We start from the raw sequence: 17,445 nt of genomic DNA, 5'->3' as shown, positions 1-17,445 counted from the left end.
GCTGGGACAGGAGGGGGAGAGGTGATGGAGTGTGGCGGCTGGGGGAGGGGTGGAGAAAACTGAGGGGTCTCAGAAAGGAGGTGGTGGGGGTTCATGAGGGGGTCTGAGTCATGACCTAAATTCTCCCGTCTGGAAGAGTCCCTCCTTCCTATTTCTCTGGTTCACCCCCTTTCTTCAGACACACACAGATAAACACACACACACACACACACACACACACACACACGCACACACACACCTTTCTGGCAAGAATCTGTGCATTTGGCCCATGTGGCACCATGGCCATTTACCATTCGGCCAAAAAAAGTCAATAACAAATCAATGCCAGAAATAAATGCCACATCTCTGCCAGCGCATTAGTGTGAAATGAGGGGAAATTAAATAAATTAACACTAATGGTTTTGTTAGTGTTGCTCTTTACACCTCTCTCCCTATTTCTTCTCAGCAGTTCTTAGCTTGGACTAACCCCACACATGCACCAGTACACACTATCTTGTCCCTGCTGTGTGACAGGTGTGTGTGTGTCTCCCGGGGTGGGGGAGTGTGTCTAGCTGGAACATTTACTTGGACAGAGGGCAGGAGGTAATGGTGAGACTGCAGAGGAGGGAAGGGAGCTGGTAGCCGAAGGTGGAAAACAAATATTTGTGAACACTTCCTCTGACGTCTGAGCATTTCCCAAAGCATGCATTAAATGTACACAGCTAAAAACACCAAGGAAAACATGCAGCCTGGTACTCTTATAAAAAAAATTACAATTTACTAGGCTAGGTTTAGCAGTGTGATTCACATTCATTGCAAATGGCTCAAGAATGCTAACAGGCTTACTGCAACACACTGAAAGCATAAAGAGACTCTTACTATGTAGAGAAATCAAACGGGGCTCATCACAAAGACGCTCTCTGAAAAAGTAGTTCTAGAAATACACAAGTAGGCCTACACACGGGGTAATCTGAGTAAAGGACACTGGCATACCCGAGGCCTACGAAGCACAAGCATGGCCGCACACACAATACAATTCATTCAGTGATTCATTCATTCCCCCCACCCTCTCTCCCTTTCTTTCCCCTCACTCCCTCCTCCTCTCTCCCTCTGGCGCAGTTGGAGGAGTAAGAGGTGAGGGGGGAGGGGCAGCGAACGATGATAATGCAGCAAGCAGCAGCCGTACTCCACCCAGACACAGCTAGGCACACACACACACTTGGTTATTCAGTTCCTTCTCAACGGCTGCGGCAACACAAATACGCGCTGAACACAAAAAGGGAAACTGCACACACATAGCTGCACCACACCCAATTCTTAGACCCCCCCCATAGTTCACAAATTTCAAAAACACATGCCAAATAGAAAACACATGAGCACCGGGCCTAACCTTGCATTATGAAGTCTGTCAGCCTGTCTTCCTCTCTCTCTCTCTCTCTCTCTCTCTCTCCCTCTCTCGCCTTGCTCTCCCTCTATCGCTCTTTTTTTCTCCCTCTCTCTGTCAGCCTGCTCTTGGCTGGCTGGATCCCAGCTGTCATCCACGCCCAGTCCCTCCCCCATGAGCAGCCTCCAATCATATGCAGCTCCATTGAGGGCCAGCCAACCAGCACTAACCTCATTAGCATAGCCGAAGCTGAGGCCGAGGGCGGTTTGGGCTGTTGTCATTTTTTAAAGAGACAGCTGGCCCATTTCCCTGCCCCACGACCCTTCACCTTGTCCTCTCCCTTTCACCCGTCTCCTGAGACGCTCACAGACTGTTCCCTCCATTTTAGTGCACCATTATGTGTGATCTCCATCGTCTACACACTACTCCAGCTCAAAATACTGTCTCCTCTAGAAGTCTTCTATGTAGCGGCCATGACTGCATTTGCTTGCAGCAACATAAAAAGTTTACTTGTTATCCTCAATATGAAAGACACTACAAAGTTTCCATATGTATATTCCATGCACATCAATTTAACTAAAAATAAGAAAAACAAAAAACAGCAATCTCCTCCACACTCCTCCACACTGAGAGGAAGTAAGAAACATAAAGCGGGTCACTTAACTACCTAAGGTGACGAACACCAGTCAAGTGTGTTAACCAATAGCATTTCATTACCATAAAACAAACAATATTTCATCAAAACCACAAAGTTCCTGGAGCAGTGAGAAAATACATCAAAAGCAGCTATTAAAGAGCAGAATTATGCAAAATATGCATAAATGCATAATAGGGTAATTCCATACCAAATAACCCAGGACCTCCCATTTCACGTCTTAGTTTTTCTCCAAAAAATTCCATTTCATGGCACCTTGCAAAATCCTAAAGCTCTAATCCAAATTATTTTTTAGATTTGCATTTATGAAGTTTGGCCCTCAGAGCAAAATTTCATAATTTTTGTGATTCTTTGTGTGTGTATTGTAAGCCTTACACATTGCTTATTTTAAAAATGGACTGAGTTGAAATTTTTACTGTACATCCAAGAAACACTGGATATTTTGCAACATGTATTTAGGTATATAGTTATTTTTGAAAGTTTTACAGTAATCAAAAATAATAAAATATATATTTTTTTACCCTTTTCTAAAATTAATATCTCCACTAGTTATCACTTTCTAAAAATCAAATTTTGATTCTGTGTGGTATCAATATACTTCTATCACATCTCAAAGTTATGTGGTCCTACATAAAAAACTGAGCGCCATACAGCTTAAGAGCTAAAATTCTGGCCTGTTAAGATATTATTGCAAGGATTGTTTTAATTTCCTTAAAACCTTTTCATGGAAAAGTGCTAATATTCATTGCAGCTATATAAAACATTTAAAGATGTTATATGACTCCGTCATGTAAGAATTTGCATTCTCCGCAGTTGGATTTGTCTCTTTTATATCAGTTTCTGTTCCATCAGTGGATTCTGAGTCCTTCATCAAGGAGGGCATGGGGGTACCACTGCTGCAAGCTAAAGGAATCACAAAACTCTTTCTGGAGAAAGCTATATTTCCCCAAAAAGTACCTCTGGTAATGCAACCAAACTGTGGCATCATCTGTCAAGTCAAATATCCACTTCTCAACTTCAACAGTTCCTTCCCAACTGAGCCAAACTCAAAAGCACAACTTTTCCATTAGTGTAAGTTGTCTTGTGACAGTTGACTTGTTCCTCTAGGCTTTTTCCATGGTCTCACTATCACACGGAACTCCTTAATGATGAGATTAATTTTGATTTCACTTGTTTATATATTTGGGTATGTTGCAATCCATTTTTAATTAATCTGTCCAAACCTGTTTCAGGTGGAATTAGCCCAGACTTGCTTTATTGTTTTCTAATGCTACTAGCCCATGATGTAAGAAATTAGTTCAGAAGAGTCTGAAACTGAAAAATAATGTTTGTTCTGAACTAAGGAACTAAGATTAATATTTTGTCCCAACATATGCAAAGAGGTGACATCGTTTAGTAAGTGACAAACAACACCATTACAATTTGTAACTTGCAAACAAAGAACCTTTAAGTCCATATAGTAAAAATATCTACCTATGCTATTTTCAAATCATTTTTAAATGAGATAAATGAGTAATATAACATTTTTAAATTCTTATATATCAGCAATGAATATTAGCACTGTTCCAGAAAATTAAAATATTCGTTCTTGGGATAGGGAGTAAATATATCTTAAAAAGTGTTTGTTTTTTTTTTAAAGCTCCAATGTTATATTTACTTATGCAGGACCAAATAACTTCTAGATGTGATAAAACTATATCAATACTACACAGAATCTAAATTTGATTCCAAAATAATGAATACTAGAAGAGATATTCATTTTTAAAATTCAAGTCTTCATTCTAATAAGAAAAAAAAAAAAGTTTTATTAATTTGATTACTAATGTAAAACATTCATTATCTTTAGGTTTTCATGTTCAGTAGAAATTTCAACTAAAAATAAGTTGCTGGTGATTCTTAAAATACAGACACAAAGAATCGCAAAAATTATTTTTTAAAAATTTAGCTCCAAGGTCCAAACTTAAAAAATTCATAAGAAAACTATTTGGAGCAGAGCTACAGCATTTTCAAAGGCCCATGAATTTAACAGAAGTTTTTAGATGATATTTTTTCCGAGAATATCCATGACATGAACTTGTTCTTCATGAAATTCTGAATTCTGGGTGGATTGGCATGAATGACCCAATAAACAACTGTTAGTATCTGATTTCAGAGAATGCGCAAACTTTGATCAATTTTCTAGTTTAATTAAGTCATGACATATACTTTGCAATCAGGTATGAAAGATTATCTTTCATTAGTACAAGGGTATGACTTATATAGGTATGATGGCCTGTGTATAATACAATAAAGTTTTAATTTAAAAGTTTAAGTTTACATCAAAGTAACAAAATATACCTCCCACATATTTACTTTTACTTGGTATGAGTATTTATGAACTCTCACCCTCACAAATGCGGTCAAGTCTCTGCCGCTTGACCTGTTTGTGTTTGTCCATCAGCGCCATAGACCAAGCAGTCTGAACCTGGGACAGAGAAGAACAGATCCAAGTGCTATGGGGCCCCTTTAATGATGTCCACTTAGATTCACCTGCACACAAATACGAAAAGTCAGTAAAGAAATAACATTAAGGCACTTGTTTATAATTCCTTATGGAACTACCTGAATGACTTCATGTTCTCAAGAATAGTGAACTGTAGAAAAATACAAATTGGGCACTGGACAAGGAATTTTGTGTTAAAATTAGCACTGAACAATTGTTTTATATTTCGGCAGCTGGTCTCCGCAGCTTACCTGGCATGAAAATGTAGTACATTCATGTGTAACAATTAAAACAATGAAAAGGGATATTTGAAAAGTTCAGGCTGAACAGTAACCATTCACTCACCACTGGAAAAAAACTAAGTTCATCAAATTAAAAGCAGAGAAATTCGTGATAGTGGGCTATTTCTATAGTAGCAAACTGTAGACAGAAACTCACCTGGAGAACAATGTTCGTTATGCCAATGATTGACAACTTAGTTTACACTGTAAACAAAGAAGAGGTATACTGGCTTCAGATATGATAGTGTCATTCAGTTAGAATCATTGCACTCCATGTTACCAATACTGGCAAAGCTTTCATACACACTAAAATGTACTGTTATGTGCATCTCCCGGTGATAAACTTGTTTGATTAAAGTCATTTTAGCGTTCAAAACTGGCTGGTACTCAAGTCACTTTACTCTTACAGTTCACTAGTTTTATCTTTTCAACCTGTTAGCGGTCAACTTTACTATAGCTTGCAAAAACAACACTACTCGTACACAGTTAACGTTATACGTATGGGTGTCTAACTTTAACGGTAACTTCACGATGCAACATCACAGAGCCTCTCGTTAGCTGCCAAGTTACCGTTAACTAGCTAGCTAACCCTTTTCTCAGCTACCAAGAATACCCGGGACTCTTAAAATGAATGGTGGACATTTATCTGTTCCATGCAAATACTACAATTATTTAATTCATGTTAGGTGACAAACCTTCCACGCTTAGTCTGTTCGTTCTGAGGTAGTTCAGATAACATTAACTTCTGAATCGCGACCCAGGCTAACGCTAACTAAATACATAGCATGGCAGCTAACTAGCCGATGTTGGCTAGCTAATCCAAACACAAACATTTGAGGACTTTAAGTGGCTAACATTTTAATGTAACTACAAATTCTTGCTAACTCTCGAACATACACAGTATTGAATGTTAATTATCAGCCACTAACTTTGAAGTGTGTCAAAATAAAGCATCTCCATAGCTACACATATTAGGCGTTTGCAGCGTTGCTAACGCTAGCTAGCCAGAGCCGTTAACTAGCGTGCCGCTGAGTGTGTGGGAAAGATGCAGGCGGAGGGGGAGCCCATTTCGTCCGATTTGTTATCAGCGAGTGGCGCTACAATGTGAAATATCTGATCCAGAAGCTGAAAAAATGAATTAATTCTACAGGGAAAGGTGAATCACCCACATTACTGAATTCAAGCAATACTACTTTGAAACCCAGTGACCGAATCTTGCAAAAATTGTCAATTATTTACCCCGAAAAAACTCTTTCAAGAGTGCTGAGACAGTGTGCGTGCGTCGGTGGTGTTCCCTCTCTCCCGATCGCCATGAAATTAGACAAAAGAGGAAGTGGCTTGCTGTTGGGGGGGTCAGACGGTCTGTGAAAAATCAACGTTGGCCTGGAAGGAGCGCCCTCACCTTCCACGGCTGACCAAGACATGCAAGACTCCTCAGCAGTTACAAGACTGCTTATGCAATTACCAAAAAACTTTTCCAGTGTACTTTAACTTTATCCGCATTTGAATAATTTCAAAGATCCAACGATTCATTAATTTTTCAGTTTTACATAGATTTAATTCAGGTTAATAATGTTGGTGTGAAATGTTTTTCCTCTAATATAAAAATTAGCCATCTATGCACAAATACGTGCTGCTAAAGTAAAAATGAAATTAATATTTTAAATTCCGAAGCAAAATCTGTATTATACTTAAATCAGCCGCTAGAGGTCACACAGTAATCTGATAATCATTTGGCCCCCTGCTCTTTTACTTGAATCCAGGAAGGATAAATTATTTTTCAATGGAAGACAAGACACTTTTTGAAAAAAAAATATCATTCTCTATTAAATTTTATTTGTACATAAATTGTGCAACAGTAATATTTCCATCTGAAAACACATGAAAAATCATTTCTGAAAGGCCACCAAATCATTTGCATCACTACCACCTTTGTCACATACACTCATAGAATTGGCTCGACGTGTGTACTCACTCTAACCACTGTACAGTACATTTCATTGTGCCCTATGAAGTCCAGCTGCAGCATCAATTCAGTTATTCAACTGACTATTATAGTGCATGTGCCACCTGTTCAAAAATATCTGAATCAGCGCAAATGGAGATTGCAAAAATGTCTGGCTGTGAAAAGAAGACCAGAGCACCAAGAACTCTGTATTTTAAGCTTAAGGCATGGTCAGTTTACAATATCATCAGTATGAGTGCTGAAAAGGTGTGTTTATGTTCAAGAAATTGATAAAACTCCAAAAAGAAAAGCACATATTAACAAAAAGGGCGAGGTATCCTTTCTTCTATCACAAGAAAAGCTTCCCTTTGATGATATGGAGTTGCTCCAAAACAGCAGGCTAAATTGATGACAGAACAACAGTTAAAGTAGATTTTTTTGGGATTTGTGAAGGATTTCAAGATCTGCAGCAAAAACTTGGAATGTATCCTGTTCAACCAACAGGAGAGCATTTACATATAGATAGTATTCTTATGTTGTTTGGACTACTCGCATATTATTTTGACCGACACATGGCAACATTATGTCCACCATTACCTGCTCACATATACTCGCGTCCAAATTCAGAGACCCGAATACTAAAGTAGACTGACTACACACCAGTAACTGATGGGGCACTGAGGAGTGCTTACCTCTTTCCCACTCAAATATTGCCTTGAGTGTGTATTCAAATCACTTATGACGAAATATTAAGAATATTCTGCTTCCTGCAGTATATAGTGTTCTTTGATAAGGATATCAAGATGCATACTGATGATTAATGCTAATTAAGACTTGTATCAATATGAAATAGTCGCCAAAAATCCGTGTGCATGAAAACTCGCTTATTTGCTCATGCACATTTCCCTATGGAGTGAATAGGCAGGCACTGACATTTTTGTGAAATGTTGAACAGTGAACTAGCTCAAGTGTTAGAATCATAATATTGTAATTTGATATTAGCTCCTAATTACTTGGTTCTTGATTACGAACTCTGGTCATATGCCTTAGGAGGGCAGCAGGTTCCCAAGGATTCTGCCAGAAGAGCGCACAAAGCCTACAGGTGTGCTTAACATGGTTATGAATGCAGTAATCACACTGGGAGCACCCAAGGAGTGGTCAGTTTTCTTCTATAAGGTTCAAGTCCAGTTCTGTGCAGTCTCTTTCAAAAACAATCTTTTGTCCTCCATCTATAACAGTCCTTTTTCTTTTATCTTCTTCCTCATCTTCTTCACTTTCACTTAGTGGCCCAATGCTGGCTCGTCCCAGGAACTCAGCAGGTGAGAAGGCTGAGCGCTGTTCTGCCTGGGAGGAAACTGGAACTATGCAGCCACCTGTGCCACATGCTTGGCTCTCACGATTACCAATCTACATAGGGGACAGAAGCGTTATGAGCATCATGTGACAATTCTATTAAACATGTGGCAAAACACCTCACTAAAATGGGACCGTAGTCTCATTCCCAGTGTTCATTAATAGAGCTGAATTATCAGCTTCATCCTGATACCAGGTTCCACACCCAAAGGTAATAAAATAAAGGTGGTGCAGTAATGACATCACTGGCAATTCCAAGAACTCTGCGTGGATGGCAGTGCCTGTTTCTTTGGTAAAGTATGGCATGTGTGACTTGGCCAAAAGAATCAGCCTAAACACTCTACAACCTTGAGACTCCTATTCAAATAATGTAATTTACATTAATGTTATTTAATCCTGTTAAGTGTGTTAAATATGTAACAACCTATTTGACACGTAGATCAGAATGTGTGGGTAAGCATCATGGGCACCAGCCAACCAAATTACTGTAATTTTTTGTTACCTAACTGAGTGTGTACAGGTGGTTTTTTATGGTAACACATTAGCGCAGAATAAGTGAAAGGTAAACTTAAAAAAAAAAAATTTTTTAAAAAGTCGAAATTGTCAGTCTTAAAAATTTTGCCTGGACAGCCTTTATGAACTCCTTCTCATATGCTTTATTAAGCAGCTGCAACCAGGGAAACCTGTGACAAGTCTTATAACACATGGGTCAAAATGATTAGAATTTGTGTTATTGTGTTTGTTGCCAAGTGGGTAAAATTACCTTCACCAAAAACATATCCCAGAATCAAAACTCATCTGCACCAATGTGAACAAAACAGGAATATGGACACCAATCTGGGCCCCCCCCCCCCCCATTTCTCACTAATGATCCCACCCATCTGAAATGAGTACAGGTGATAGCATAGGGGGTCAAGCTTAACTGAGCTGAGCCACAGTTGTGGGGGATGGGGTGCTGCCAGAGACCTACTAATGTTCTCCAAGTAAAAAAAAAAAAAAAGAAAAATGGACACAAGTGAACTCAGCCCTGCCGATTACTTCCTGATACCAGCATCAATGTGTATCTCCACATATGCACCAATATAAAAAGAGACTGAGAGCGACAACATACCATGACAGTTCATTGGACTTTCAAGCTCACCTGTGTCATCTTGCTGAAGTCAAGGCCTGGCCTGGGGTACGGGATAACATCTGGGTCATGGCGCCTCTTCAAGCGAGGTTTGCGCATGTCGCAGGGCTGTGAGTGGCATCGCGGCAGTGCCGGATGCAGGTCGCGCCTAGAGGAGGATGGTGTACTGCAGGCTGAAGTGGGAGATGGAGAAAGGGCTGGGTGCTCCATGCCAGCACAGCCATATGTCAAAGCAGAAGCAGGGGAGGGCTGGGGGGGCAGGAGCACAACAGAGGTGTCCTGAATGTGCACAGGGGAGAGGGAGAAGCGGCGCTGCAGCATTGAGTGAGAAATCAGGGGGGCCGGTGAAGAGGAGCAGGAGGAAGGAGTGGCAAAGGATGCAGAGCAGGCTCCTTTCAGTGTGTCACAGGGGTCCCATGGGAAGCTCCATGGTAGTGGGGAATCAGAGGACAGTGCTAAACTAAAGAAGGTAGGGCTAGAAGATGAGTGTAAGGAGGAAGAGGTGAAAGAGGAACTGGGACCACAAAGTGGCAAAGAGCTGGCTCCAGAGCCTGAACTAGATGCTCCTCCACTTTGGCAGCCACGTTTGACTGGGGTCCAAACCTTGGATGCACTAGGATGCCAAGTGGAGCGGCACCGAGACAGGTCCTCTGGAACAGAGAGGGACCGACAGTGGCGTTTTGGAGGTGGTGGCGGAGGTGAGCTTTGGAAAGCCTTGTCTATGAAGGACACCTCCGTTCTCTGGAGACGTTCTCCAGAGTGGGGAGGAGGCCATAGGGACTCAAGTCCACAGGAATCATCCTGAAGATTGGCTTTGGATGATGAGTGTGTAGCTGAGCTGGTCTCTGAAAATGCCAAAAGACATACATGAGACAGATTTCCCCACCAATGGGTTGCAGATGCTGCACTTCATTCAATGAACTTGCCTTGTCTCGATCGAGAAGCACTCCATGAGACAGTGGGACTTGAGCCCACTGCAGGTAATGACTGAAACAGAAACATAACTTAAATCCAATTCAGACAAATCAAGGAAAAAAAAAAAAAAAGTATTTATTAAAAAAAAAGGGTTTAGTTTTGTTTCCAACTTACCACATTCACATTGAATGAGAAAGCCTTGTGATAAGGCTCTTCCAGACTCTGCTTACGGAGCTGCTCTGTGATAAGTGTGACCATAATTGTAGCTACGATGCAGGGACAGACATGGATGATGAGGAGATTTACTGAGGGCAGTGGAAATTTTATTAGTCAGAATCCTGGCGTGGTTTGTGGTGTCCCCTCCACACCTCAACCAGCCAGACTGACCTGCTTGCTCACTATTCCACCATCATCTTTATGGCACCTACAGGAACAGATGAGAAGGGATCCGTATGAAACAATGTCCAAGACTGACTGAAACTGGTTGCACACACATTGCAGAGAGAGCACTTCATTGAACAGACGCTTATAAATTTGCCAGATAGAAGTATAAACACTGCTAATGGGGACTTTCCTTCAACATGGTATAACTGTTGTGTGGAAAAATCCCACAAAAGAGGAACAGAATGACTGAAGAAATGAGTTCCAAGTATTTGGACATGTATTTCTATATGAGACCCAGGTTCAGATTTACATACTGCCTCATTCACACATGAAAGGCAAAGGCAGAAGTTCATGTTCACAAAAGGCAGAGAGAACACACATAGATGTGAAGAGACCCAGAACAAAGAAACACTTCGCATTCCATCATGCACAGTGAACATGGCCACTTCTTATTGGGACTACAAACATGAACAAGTGTAATTTCAAAGAAAATGCTGAGTACACCCCAAGTGAAACCTCTGGGGCAATACCATGGCAATCAAAGTCAGTTGGGTCCAATAAACACAAATGACAAGAGTTGTGAGCTGTGAAGAGAATGGAAGGGGGAGGGAGAGACAAAAAGGGAAAGGATGGGGGAAGTGTGTGAAAAATGAATGGGGATAGGAGTTGGAAGCATGCCATAGTATCTTTGCAAGGGGGACAAAAGAACAGTGACCAGGTCTCGAGGGCTTATATTACCAAGGCAAAGCCAAAATGGTGTGATGTGCTTTGAGAGCAGAGAACCACAAGACAGCCTGTGTGTCCATTTCATCTTATGCCAAAAGCACAGTTAGCTAGCTTTTAAGATCCAATGGTTTCTGAATCCACAAACATTTTTGAAGATTAACCAGCACTGGCAGACCTTTGCACAGTTTAACATTGTAAATCTCAAATTGAAATTAAAACAGAAAGACAAAATGTTATCTTTATCCATTGTATTACACATGTGACAAGGCCTTTTAACCTTTGCACTGGTCTCTGGAAGTGCAGAGCACCAAAAATCCAGAGCACATTTAATGCTGACAAACCATGTATCAATGTATAAACGGCATTAACTTCAAATTGTGTGTCTTAGTCTGAATTAAAACGCTTGACGACGTTTAGAGGTCTGCACAATGAAGAGACATTGTTTCAACACTTGCTCTTGGCAGTCAGATGTGGCTTCCAGGGCCTTCCTCCTTGTGGCGAACATGGTGCTACACTGTTAGCCTAGTTCCACATGCCAGAGGACAAGCTACTTCACCGACACAGGGGCACACGCTGAACCTCATCCTATGCCAGAAGCCTACAAGTTCTGCTTACAACAAAATGACTCCATTTGCTCAGAAACAGCCAAGAGCGTTACTGTCAACCACCAGCTGATTTAGAACTTTAACATCACTTTTAAATCTGACCTAGAAACTTTAATGTTGATGGGACTACAAATGAATGACATGATGTTGTCAAAACGACATGCGAGACATATCTAGTACAAAACACTACTGATTAAGGCTGTTCGGGTATTTGGTTCTGACTTACGCATACTTTCAGTCTTCACTAACGTGCAAACCAAAACATAAGTTTAAGTCAGTGTTGCGCAGGTTGCCCTCATCCAAAAAGCACGATTGTGTTAGCTAATTAAAATTAAAGATCTATATCGTTGTCGCTAATGTTAGCTGTAGGACAACTGTTTGTCATTGGCCATGTAGGACTTATTAAGATGAGGCTAGATTTACTGGCTAAATCGTATAGCGACTTTAGCTAGTAGGTAAAGTATATAGTAAGCTAGCTCAGCGACACGATGCAGCCCGCGGAGCACCAAGTTATTAGCCGGTTCTGTTAGCCAGCTGAGACGATAACAAGTGCCCTAACTAACGTTACTAGCATTAGTTTGCTTACATTCGGTCTGTTTGCTACAAGGTACTAGCTTGTCATTGTACCCAGTTGTAGCCACGATTCGTGAGAATTGAATATGAAAATTGTCAATGATGAATTTATACGCTGGGTCGATAATTTACATCTAAATTAGTTGCAGCGTTAGCTTGGTTACGCAGCCTGTTTGCACGCTAGCATGCTACAGCTGTCCTGATGTATTACCTGCATTCAATGGTTCCTTAGCAACCGAAGCTGCACACAGCGCACCGGACAGAGCGCAGTTAAGCGGAGTATTTATAGCCTTTGGACGATACCAATACAGAGGTATTTTTATACACCGCCTCAAAACTCGCGCTTGTAAGAAATCTCATAATTCTTATATAGCACATACATTTCAAATATGACACTTGTTCACGTATTTTCAACTGACAGAAACATTTTCAGCAACATGTGTTTATGTTATTTTATAAGTCTCTGTCCCATACAGAGCCCCACAGTTAGACCCTTCTAAATAAAGTGACAGCATCAACTCAACAACTGACCAAACAATGTCTTAGCGAAATTTAAACGATGTGTGGTATGGTATATGTGTATTTACACAGCTTACCCATATCTGCAATAGAAAAAACTCAGTTGTACAATGCTGCAACAAAGCTAACTGAATTGAACCCAAATCTACCATTGACGCATGCGTGGTTGGTGTCAGGACGAGACAGCAAAACAATCCCATGAAGTCGGACTCGAAGTCTGTTTCCCTGTAAATGTTTCCCCTCACCTTAACCTGACTAAATATCTGCTACGCCTCACTATAACCTAACCTATCCTAACCTAACTCTACCTTCAATCGCAGAGGGAGAGCCACGGGACACATAGTTCTAAGACATTGAAAGGGGGCAGACTAGTGCACGTTACATCAAGAGAAACCAAAGAAGTCATGGCACTTCAGAAACTTAGGAAAGAAGAAACTCTCGCAATGAGGAAGAGATTAATCGGGTATGTTCAAATGAATCTTGACCAGCATTGTCTGATTTTCATGGCGCTTGCCAATAGTCATGTCGTGCATAATATGCTACTGTGAGTGCACGAAGGATACTGACACATTAATTGGTTCGATTACAGGCAGTCATGTAGACTCTTTTATTCAGACGACCCCGTGAAAATAGTAAGAGCAAGAGGACAGTATCTATTCGATGAAAATCACCAGCGCTATCTGGACTGCATCAGCAACGTTCATCATGGTAAAACGCATTTATTGCCTTTAATTAATGAAGTTCATCACACTCCTGTCTCTTGCTGGCAAACATACAGAGTCTTTTCTGTTGTAGTTGGCCATTGTCACCCAAGCATTACAAAGGCTGCTGCAGCACAAATGGACCTCCTGAACACAAATTCACGATTCCTGCATGACAACATAGTCCTGTATGCAGACCGTCTGGCTGCCACCCTGCCTGAGAAACTGTGTGTTTTCTACTTTGTTAACTCTGGGTAAGTAATGCTGTTTGACACACACCATACAGAAAAGTATTCCTGAAACATCATTCAAGTTACTTTCCATCTGTTCTTCCGACAGTTCAGAGGCCAATGATCTCGCCCTACGCTTGGCACGGCAACACACCCAACATGAGGATGTGATTGTGCTTGATCAGTAAGTATTGTGTTCTAATGCAACACGCTCACCCTCTGACAATACACTTACTTATTGATTGCAATTAACTCTTCTTTTATACTAGTGCATACCATGGGCATCTAATGTCCCTCATCGACATTAGTCCTTACAAGTTCCGGAAACTGGCAGGACAGAAAGAATGGGTTCATGTGGTGTGTAAATTCATACAACTATTATAACACAAACTGCTGACCAACAGTGGACTTCTGCCTCTCTGAAAAAATGTGTTTCATCCACCTAGGCACCCTTACCAGATACCTACAGAGGCATATACAGAGAGAGTCATCCCAACCCAGGACAAGCATACGCTGATTCGGTAAAAGACATAATAGAGGAAGTGCACAAGAAAGGCCGTAAGGTACACTTCAACACATATTCCATGCAGCCTGAATAAAATTAATAACATTCAAAACAATTACCAGCATAAAGAGACACCCAGAATAATGCTGTATAAACATGAACAACGCATAACATTTACACTACTTATATATTTCCTTTTCCCATAGATCTGTGCCTTCTTTGCTGAATCATTGCCAAGTGTTGGAGGACAAATCATCTTGCCTCAGGGATACTCAGCTCAAGTTGCAGAGTGAGTGGTGACTCAGTTTCCAGGTTTTTTTTTTTTTTCGCTCAGCCACATGAGCAGTAATGGTGACATGGTACGTCTCCTTCATCCGCTCCCCAGATATGTGCACTCAGCTGGTGGGGTGTATGTGGCAGATGAGGTGCAGACAGGTTTTGGACGTGTGGGAAGTCACTTTTGGGCTTTCCAGCTGCAGGGAGAGGGTTTCTGTCCTGACATAGTGACCTTGGGCAAACCGATGGGCAACGGCCATCCGTTGGCATGTGTGGCAACCACTGTGGAGATAGCTGGAGCTTTCACAGCCAATGGAGTGGAGTACTTCAATACGGTGACTATACAGTAACCTCAATGAAATATCAAAGAATGCTGCTTGAAGTTTGCATCTATAGCTTTTCCCAGCTTTAGAGTCGTAATCTGATAATGATTTTATAGTCTGACACTAATCATGTCATTCATAGTAAAATGTGATCACATAGTAAGAATTTGTATTAGTACTTGTGTCAGTTACATGACCATAGGCTCTTTGAAGGTAGATTTTTTTTAAATTTTTCCAAGTGTACTATTTCTGTGGACATTTTGTTTTGACTACCCTTGTTGCATATATTGAGATGAAAGTTTTCTGTCCAACTTCATACAGTTCGGAGGGAATCCAGTGTCATGTGCAATTGGCCTGGCAGTCCTGGATGTGATAGAGGAGGAGGACCTAAGAGGAAATGCCGCGAGAGTCGGAGCACATCTTAAAGATTTGCTCACAAAACTACAAAAAAGACATCAAATAATTGGTGATGTCAGGTAGGGATGCAGTAACTAGTTCACTCCGGCTCTTCAAACTCATAAAGGCTAGTGCTATTCTATTCTCAGAGCCCAGGCTCACAGTGTGAGCAGGTACAGTGCTCGAATGTTTTGGTGTGAGAGCTGATATTTAATTGGCTGCACTAATTTTTCACACTTGGGTGCCTTGGCTTGAAATAGTTGTAGAGAAGTAATGACAATGAAATGTGCTCAGTAACCAGAAAATCATGCATCTTGATAAACACATACAGCATAAATTATACAGCATCAGAATGTCAGTTGCATATCAGTATAACTAAGTCTTTGAAAGTATTTTTCTAAAATAGACCCGTGTGTGAATGTGCAGGGCCTCTGAGAAGATGACACAGCTTGTAACTCACGTTGGGACTTTACATTATAGACAGGCTAATTGGATTCAAAATAAGATTATGTCATGTTAAGCATGCAAAACCACCAGAGTAAAAATGCGCCCTTATCCCAGAAACATTTAATTCATCCCAATTTATTTATTCTCATTTTTTGTAGCGAGCCTTGCCTTACAATAGATATTTTAACTCATCATTGCAAGAAAAGCATGGGTGTTAAGCATAACACTAACAATGTGTCCTGCTAATCACGTCCTAGTAAGTCAAGACAGTGAAACCACCCAGTCTGTAGCAGTAATACAATTTAGCCGTATTTACACCCTTTCTTTTCCTACCTTGACATGTCAAAATGTTTTCTGCGAAAAAAAAACTCTGTAAGGCACTTAAGTTTGACATTGATTTCTTTTAAATACCAAGCAAAATTTGCGGAGCAAAAATACCAAAAAACTACAGCAACTCATTTTTTAGACATACCCATCAGGAGCATTGAGCTTCCTTGCCAAACCTGGATGTTTAATCAAATGTTTTTCTTCAGAATGATGGTATTGATATAAATTCCTTAACTTCCAGCAACTGTAGTCTTAAAAAAATCCCTCTTCCCTCAATATTACAAAAAACCTGCTCTCTAAATAATGTAATCTTGAGATACACCTCAGATACACACAGTTTTGATAATGTGTATACAAGCTACTGCCACTTTGACACATAATATTAAGCATAATGGCGTGACATAAAAGTGACAAAAAGATGTTTCTCTATTTTTTTTTTTTTTACAGAGGTGTAGGACTGTTTGTGGGTGTTGAGCTGGTTAAAGACAGAGGGCAGAGGACTCCTGCCACAGAAACAGCAGCATTGGTGGTGAAGAGGTATGGAATTATGGGATTAAAGTGCAATACAGTAGCTAATCGATATAGTTTTGCAGTTTTTGCCTGTCCGCTGTCTGTTTCTCATGTATACACTTGCCATGTGGTCCCCTTTACATCAGGTTGAAAGAGGAAGATCGAATCTGTGTCAGTACAGATGGCCCCTGGGAAAGTGTCTTGAAGTTTAAACCTCCTATGTGCTTCAGTATGGAGGATGCAGAACTAGTGGTGCAATGTATTGACCGCATCCTCAAAGGTTAATCACACAAACACCATCTTGACACTTAAACTGGTACCACAGGATTGTATATATGTAATCGGCTTAACACAAAACACTTAATAATAATAAAAAAGATGCCTACAAAGAGTTTCTTTCACACATTCATAACTGAAGTGCAGAATAAAGTTACATTTTCTTGTTCTCACAGACGTGGAAGCCAATGACCTTAAACCGGAAAAGGAAGAAATCTAAGGTTTGTTAAACCTGTAGAAAAACTTTTAATTGCATCAGACATTGTCAGAAGGTCACATTCATAAAGTTCAGAGGTAGAGATATGAATGTCTATACTTGAGGTTCCAGTAGATCAAACAAGTTCAGTCATTTCACCTGGCAGAACATGTTGCCGCCTTGCACTCAACACTGACCACTGTGGGGACCACATCACTTTGTTTTTGAAATGCATTAGTTAAAGTCTGATGTAATACAACTGTCTCTAGCAGTAAATTTTTATATGAAAGCTTAAATTTAGGGAATAGAAAAGTAGTGACAGTAGATG

The 17,445-nt window shown here is 40.6% G+C and overlaps 3 protein-coding genes across 6 annotated transcripts in view; 1 reads left to right on the top strand and 2 right to left on the bottom strand.

Moving 5' to 3' along the window:
* Window positions 1-6,123, bottom strand: part of LOC111646641 (C-terminal-binding protein 1-like) — a 12,576-nt gene extending 6,453 nt beyond the window's left edge. The window contains exons 1-3 of one of the 4 annotated variants that reach the window (XM_023396182.2): window positions 6,021-6,123; window positions 4,939-4,985; window positions 4,404-4,547 (exon numbers count right to left, since the gene is read on the bottom strand). In XM_023396182.2, coding sequence (XP_023251950.1) covers window positions 4,404-4,464 — 61 coding nt within the window. In that variant the 5' untranslated portion in view covers window positions 4,465-4,547; window positions 4,939-4,985; window positions 6,021-6,123. Of the gene's footprint in view, window positions 1-1,369; window positions 1,515-4,403; window positions 4,548-4,938; window positions 4,986-5,710; window positions 5,994-6,020 lie in introns of those variants that run through there. The other 3 variants (XM_023396181.2, XM_023396183.2, XM_023396184.2) reach the window with 3 other exon arrangements.
* A 472-nt stretch (window positions 6,124-6,595) lies between these two features.
* On the bottom strand, window positions 6,596-12,677 carry LOC111646537 (protein FAM53C). The gene is made up of 5 exons (XM_023396053.2): window positions 12,623-12,677; window positions 10,298-10,547; window positions 10,135-10,195; window positions 9,221-10,053; window positions 6,596-8,133 (listed from the first exon to the last, which is right to left on the bottom strand). Exons 2-5 carry the CDS (start codon window positions 10,379-10,381, stop codon window positions 7,885-7,887), a joined length of 1,227 nt encoding a protein of 408 aa, XP_023251821.1. The 5' UTR covers window positions 10,382-10,547; window positions 12,623-12,677; the 3' UTR covers window positions 6,596-7,884.
* A 321-nt stretch (window positions 12,678-12,998) lies between these two features.
* phykpl (5-phosphohydroxy-L-lysine phospho-lyase) lies at window positions 12,999-17,439 on the top strand. The gene is made up of 13 exons (XM_023396035.2): window positions 12,999-13,157; window positions 13,251-13,393; window positions 13,520-13,638; window positions 13,726-13,885; window positions 13,971-14,045; window positions 14,131-14,218; window positions 14,308-14,424; window positions 14,573-14,655; window positions 14,752-14,977; window positions 15,287-15,441; window positions 16,583-16,672; window positions 16,792-16,925; window positions 17,098-17,439. Exons 1-13 carry the CDS (start codon window positions 13,089-13,091, stop codon window positions 17,139-17,141), a joined length of 1,503 nt encoding a protein of 500 aa, XP_023251803.1. The 5' UTR covers window positions 12,999-13,088; the 3' UTR covers window positions 17,142-17,439.
* Window positions 17,440-17,445: the final 6 nt, after the last annotated feature.

Source organism: Seriola lalandi, unplaced genomic scaffold (assembly GCF_002814215.2).
Source record: "Seriola lalandi dorsalis isolate HSWRI2012SDOR001 ecotype SW California unplaced genomic scaffold, Sedor1 jcf7180002054973, whole genome shotgun sequence".
Taxonomy (NCBI): domain Eukaryota; kingdom Metazoa; phylum Chordata; class Actinopteri; order Carangiformes; family Carangidae; genus Seriola; species Seriola lalandi.
This window is presented reverse-complemented; position numbering and strand designations above follow the sequence as displayed.